This window comes from Neopelma chrysocephalum, unplaced genomic scaffold (assembly GCF_003984885.1).
Source record: "Neopelma chrysocephalum unplaced genomic scaffold, ASM398488v2 Primary Assembly neopelma1_103b, whole genome shotgun sequence".
Lineage (NCBI taxonomy): Eukaryota > Metazoa > Chordata > Aves > Passeriformes > Pipridae > Neopelma > Neopelma chrysocephalum.
In genome coordinates this window covers 353653-359727 of record NW_020897767.1, presented here as the reverse complement: position 1 = coordinate 359727, position 6075 = coordinate 353653, and the positions used below count along the sequence as shown (strand labels likewise).

At 51.9% G+C, this 6075-nt stretch overlaps 1 protein-coding gene across 3 annotated transcripts in view; it reads right to left on the bottom strand.

Moving 5' to 3' along the window:
• The window catches only part of ACVR1 (activin A receptor type 1), a 65940-nt gene that overhangs the window by 3219 nt on the left and 56646 nt on the right, over nucleotides 1–6075 (bottom strand). For all 3 annotated transcript variants that reach the window (XM_027695838.1, XM_027695836.1, XM_027695837.1), the window contains exon 8: nucleotides 2833–3030. In XM_027695838.1, the coding sequence (XP_027551639.1) occupies nucleotides 2833–3030 (198 nt within the window). The remainder of the gene's footprint in view (nucleotides 1–2832; nucleotides 3031–6075) is intronic.

The following is a 6075-nucleotide window of genomic DNA, read 5'->3' as shown; positions in this document are numbered from 1 at the left end:
CCCTGCCCTTCCCTGGGCTTTGGCAGTGCCAGAGGAGTCTGTGTGTGAGCTCCCCTGCCCTTCCCTGGGCTCCAGCACTGCCAGAGGAGTCTGTGTGTGAGCTCCCCTGCCATTCCCTGGGCTCCAGCACTGCATGAGGAGTTTGTGTGTGTGCTCCCCTGCCTGCGCCCCTCTCACAGAGCGCTCCAGGCTCAGGCACCCCTGCCCACTGCCCAGGGCAGGCACAGAGCTCTGCTTCCTCACTGCATCGGGCTCACAAACCATCTACAGGGAGCCCAACTTTCTCCAGAAGCCAATTTCCAGCCCGGTGTTCAAAGCCAGGCATTGGGGTCAGCAGCCTGGAAAAACCCGGAGCTAATGAGGTCCTGTGGGTGCAGCAGGAACATCAAACACTGCTGCTGACACACAACACACTGACAGCTGGCAGCTGGCCCACAGCCAGGCATGAAATCCAGGAGCACCTCTAATGCTCTGGAGAGACTGAAGTTGAAAAGAGGTTCTCAGTCTTTGCTACAGCAAAGTTTTGAGTTTTAGTTTTCTTGTTCTATTGCAGATGAAGATCAAAATCCCAGATATTCCCATGGATATGCTGTAAAAATCTGTAAATCCCTGTCTGTGATGACTAGTCAAAAGGGGAGATAGTCTTCAGGAAGAGCAATTCCCAATTGCATTTACCAAACATCACCTACCGGGCTGAATTCTTGCCTTTACCTGCTCCCCCCAGAACACTGTGAGACCTCACAAACACAACCCCCCCTGTGCCCCCACTGCCCACACCTGCCCTGCAGGTAAAGCTGGGGCCTCACACGAGCCAAACACCCAACTGCAGCTGTGTCACAGCTCTGAACACACTCCCAGGGCCACGAGGATATCACAGATGAACTTTATCACTGCAGAGAGAGCCTGGCTCTCATTCAGCATTTCCACGTGGTCTTTCCCAAGCACAGGGCACAGAACTGGCTGTTGCAGCTGAGACATGCAGTACTCAATGCAAAGGGTCTGGCCTTTACTCCAGTGGTGACTCTGGAGTGCTCTGAGCTACCATGGCCCAACACCCCGGGCCCCTGGGACCAGCCAGGAGGTGCCAGCGAGCCACTGAACCTCTGGCCCACAGCACTGTGCCCTCCCAGCTCACTGACCCACAGCCCTGTGCCCTCCCAGCCCACTGACCCACAGCCCTGTGCCCTCCCAGCCCCACAGCCCCGTGCCCTCACTGACCCACAGCCCCGTGCCCTCACTGACCCACAGCCCCGTGCCTTCCCTGACCCACAGCCCTGTGCCCTCCCAGCCCCACTGACCCACAGCCCTGGGCCCTCACTGACCCACAGCCCCGTGCCCTCACTGACCCACAGCCCCGTGCCCTCACTGACCCACAGCCCCGTGCCTTCCCTGACCCACAGCCCCGTGCCCTCACTGACCCACAGCCCCGTGCCTTCCCTGACCCACAGCCCTGTGCCCTCCCAGCCCCACTGACCCACAGCCCTGGGCCCTCACTGACCCACAGCCCCGTGCCCTCCCAGCTCACTGACCCACAGCCCTGTGCCCTCCCAGCCCCACTGACCCGTGACACGCTGCCCTCACCGCTGCCCCTGCCAGACCCAGCTCCTGCAGCACAACCCAGCCCGGCCTTCCTGCACAGGTTTAAGGTGACTTCTGTCATTTCCAATAACTGTACTGCTTTCCCCCAGGGCTGCTGCCTTTGTGCCCTCAAATCAACCACAGCTCACCCCTTCCCTTCCCACCACACGAGCATCACCTCTGGCACAGGAATTCATCAACTCCTGCCCAGCCACCACAACACTTCATGGCAACTGATACATGAAGGAGCTCCCAGACTGCCAAGACAGACAGTGCAGGATATAAAACTGCACTGAGAACACCAAAGCTCCAGCTGAACTTCTCCAGGCACTGACACTGACATAATGCAGCCCAGCACCAAACAGGTCTTCATCTGCCTACGACACACCTGTGCCAAGAAACATCCTCAGGAACATTAATGCCACACATTCACCACGTTTCCTCCTCCCTCAAACTAGCCACACACACCTTCATGAGATTTGGACTCAGTGGGAACAGATCAGACACAGAGTAAACAAACGTATGTGACAATCTGCAATTTCCTCACATTTAAATATGTGGCTGTGAACAACCCATCCCTGCCAGGGTCTGCACACATCCGAAGGGCAGCCTCCCCTTCTCCCACCCACCTGGGCCCAGAGAGCACAACCTGAGGTCTAGAAGTCAGAGAGGACTTCTGACTTGAGCAGGAATCACACCAACAGACACCCAGCTGAAAGGTTCCTAAATTCAGGCACCCTTGCCAAGAGTGAGGAAGAAACTCTGCACTCTGGACAGGATGGCAGGAGCACCCTTCCCAAGCAGAACTGCACCTGGACCAAGTCCTGCCTTGGGAATGCATTTAACTTGGTAAAGCAAGAGCAGCCCCGAATTTTGACAACTTCTGCACTTCCTACATCATTTCCTTTTGTTTCTTAGGGTTTGTCACGAGAAATAGCCTCCTACAAGTATCCCCTATGGTTTAAGTGGAAAAAGCGTGGAGACCTTATGATCTAAAATGTTGATTGTTTGGTACGAATCAGTTCTCACCAGGGTCTAGAAAGAGCAGGGGACCCTCCTTCTCCTCTGCCTTAACAGAAATGACAACAAGATTTGGCCACTGCACCCAACACACCAACAGCTTCCTCGAAGTGTCAGGAACCAAACTACTGTGGAGGTCCAGCACGCTCCCGTGCTCTCTGGTGGCAGGTGCTCTGCCATGAATTGCCATTTGCTCACCCTGCTGGAGGCAGGGGCAGGGTGGCAGGCACTCACCGTTGCTGACCATGCGCCTGGCCACCTCCCAGAGCACCAGGCCGAAGGCCCAGATGTCCACGCGCTTGTAGGAGTCGAAGCAGTCTGCCTGGATCGTCTCGTCCAGCACCTCCGGGGCCATGTAGCGCTTGGTGCCCACGCGGGGGTTGTTCCCCACGTCCAGCTGGTTTGTGCTCTGGGAATGCATGACTGCCAGGCCTGAGGGACACAGGGAAAAGGTCACAGGTTACAACTGCGGCAGAACACGCCTGAAGGTTCTCAAAGAGGAGCCCAGGGCCCAACTGCCCAAAGACCACCGTGGTCAGCTCCAAACCCGCCACCAAACCCAGCCCCTGAGGCCGCAGACCGGCCCATTATCCCCTCAGGGATCACCATTAAGCGTTTTATTGCACTGTTGCAAAACATGGCCGTGAAGTGTTTTGCAGCCACTGGATGTCCCCAGCGCTCCGGGCACGGACGTGCAGAAGCCAAACAGCTGCTGCCCGGGAGAAAACAATTTTACACAGCACTCAAATTTATTTATAGGCCTTTTGGGTAGGTGGATACATCCGAACTGTGGGGAAGGGAGAAGAAAAACACTGCGTGAGGGATACACACAAGTTAAAAAAATAAAGCTGGAAAATAAAAAACATCGTATTTGCGGCAGCTTGAAAAATAAACATCCTCAAGCAAATCTAAAATGAGTCAGACAAAACCACTCTACCTGGTTTCTACTAATTACCAAACATTTAAGCAGAGAACATTATGTGAGGGACTAAATTACTGTAAATTTGGAAACACACAGAGGACTCGTCTGGCCCCGGTAAACAGAGAGCACCACAAATTGAGCAGCAGTGGGTGCGTGGCAGAGCCAAGCGACAGAGAGGGCGACGCAAACTCTCCCTAATTTCCTCAGCAAATCTTGCAAGAATAACATACACTATTTACATTTAACGGGAGTTTATTTCAGGTGAACCTTAAAAAGCTTTTTACCTCAGTCCCACAAAGATTAACCTAGCACCAGATCATTCGCTTTCTTTCCTTTCCAAAGAACAGTCTGTACTTCAACGTAACAAAAAACACTTTCCTACAATCTAAATGCACTTTAAGAAACTTCAAGCTGCTAAGAAAATGTTTATGGCACTCCTAGAAAGATCACAGAATGGTTCAGGTTGGAAGGAACAGAGTTCATCTCATTGCACCCCCTGCCACGGGCAGGGACACCTTCCACCAGCCCAGGTTGCTCCAAGCCCCGTCCAACCTGGCCTTGGACACTTCCAGGGATCCAGGGGCAGCCACAGCTTCTCTGGGCAACCTGTGCCAGGGTCTCACCACCCTCATTGTAAAACACTTCTTATAATAAATCTAAATCAACCCTCTTTTAGTTTCAAACTGCCACCCCTTGGCCCATTGTAACAGGTCCTGATGCAAAGTTTGTCCCCACCTTTTTTAAGGACACCTTGGATACCATCTCCTGACAATATCACCTGGAAAGCCTGCTCCCAGATCCAGGTGTTTCTGTCATACATGACACACACACTTATACATGTGTGTTCTTGTTTAAATTCACATTAAATTACATTATACAATATGTACGGATTATAATATTTTTGAAAAAGGCTTGCAACTGCAAACAAAGGTTAGAAACCACATTTCCTGGCAAACTCTGAAGACATCAAGACCTTGGAGAAGACTTTGATAAAAATCAAAATACTCCACCCTAACTGGGCAAAACAGATTCCACAGGCTGCCTGGTCAAAGTTTTACAGCTGAGGGAGGCCAGTCAGCATCCTGCACACTGCACACCAAGGACGTGGTGCAATGGGGTCAGGGGACAGGATGTTGTAACCAGGTTCCCATCCCAGCTGTTGGGGAGTTGGGAAGCAGATCCTGCTCCACTTCAGTGTCTCCTGCTCCCAGGGGCTCAGTGCACAGGTAACTCAGGGGCTCTGAGTGCCTGGCAGAGGAACTCTTGCTTTAAGACATCAGCTCTTAAAAAGAAAAGGAACACGTCGGGTTTACAAGACAAAAACCCTTTTAGCACCCTGGAGTGTTTCTGCTTTCCCTCAGCATTACACACTGTTCCATGAGGTTGCTCAACTCAGACCCATCACAGGCACGTGCAGTGCTTGAGAAGCACAAGGGCAGAACTTTTCCCCAGCACTGAGCAGGAATGACACCCAACCTGGACTCCGTCACACAGTTTGTGCTTAGCCAGGGCATATCTGAACCAGGCAGTGCTGGCACTGCAGCTCAGATCCTGGGGGTGTTGTGGGCTAGAGCAGCTCCCAGCTGCAGATCCTGGGGCTGAAACAGAGGAGGAGACCAGAGAATGGAAAAGAGACAAAGCCTCGCAGAAAAAAAGGCATGAACACTTGCCAGAAGCAACAAATTCTTTGGTGACTCTCCCTTAGAGAAGAGAAACACAGGAAGAATGTGTCAGATACATGCCTGAGGAACTCATGTTTAAAAAAATACTTACTTTGCTACTATAAAAACTAACTGGGAAGTGTTTACTGCTGTGCTCTCTCAGAAAATCTCTCAAACATCTGAAGCCTCTAGATAGATGGTGTAGTAGATTTCACTGTACCAGTGTGATGTCAATCAATGCCAGGATGTGCTGCCCCCTCCTCAGCACGAGTTAAAAATTTATTTAAAAGTCAGTCTCTGAAGCTTCGTATTTTTAACTTACTGCTCTATTTGCTACTTACTATTCCCTCTGCAAATTTAGATAGGCCCAGGTGTGTGGTTTTCAAGTTTTCCCCGTGTGTATCTCAAGTCCCTCAGGCACAAGTGATAGGAACTATGCAGTGGAATTATTATTAAAAAATATTCCCATCTCCTGACACACTTTTTGCCCAACCAATAGCCCCCAATACTGTTCTACCACTGTTTTCTCCCTTGTCTTCAGAGAAAAGAACAAAACCCCTACTTTCAGACATCCCTCCAAGGTGTGAATGAGCTGTGCTGCAGCAACTGCTCCTGAGCACCGTCCAGCTTACATCTCAAACCACTGCTGAGCTCAGAGGGGCCTGGCAGGACTGGGGCTGGGCAGAGATGGGGCACTGGGACAGTGAGCACATGGCACAGAGTGTCTGAGGAGGACACCTGGGAGCTCAGACACCAGCTGAACCCTGACCACTGCGTCCTCCCGGGAGCCGGGAGTGGAATTTAATGGAAACCCGAGGAAATGTCCGGAATTGAACTGAAACCCGAGGAAATGTCCAGAATTGAACAACAGAAACCCAAGGAAATGTCCGGAAT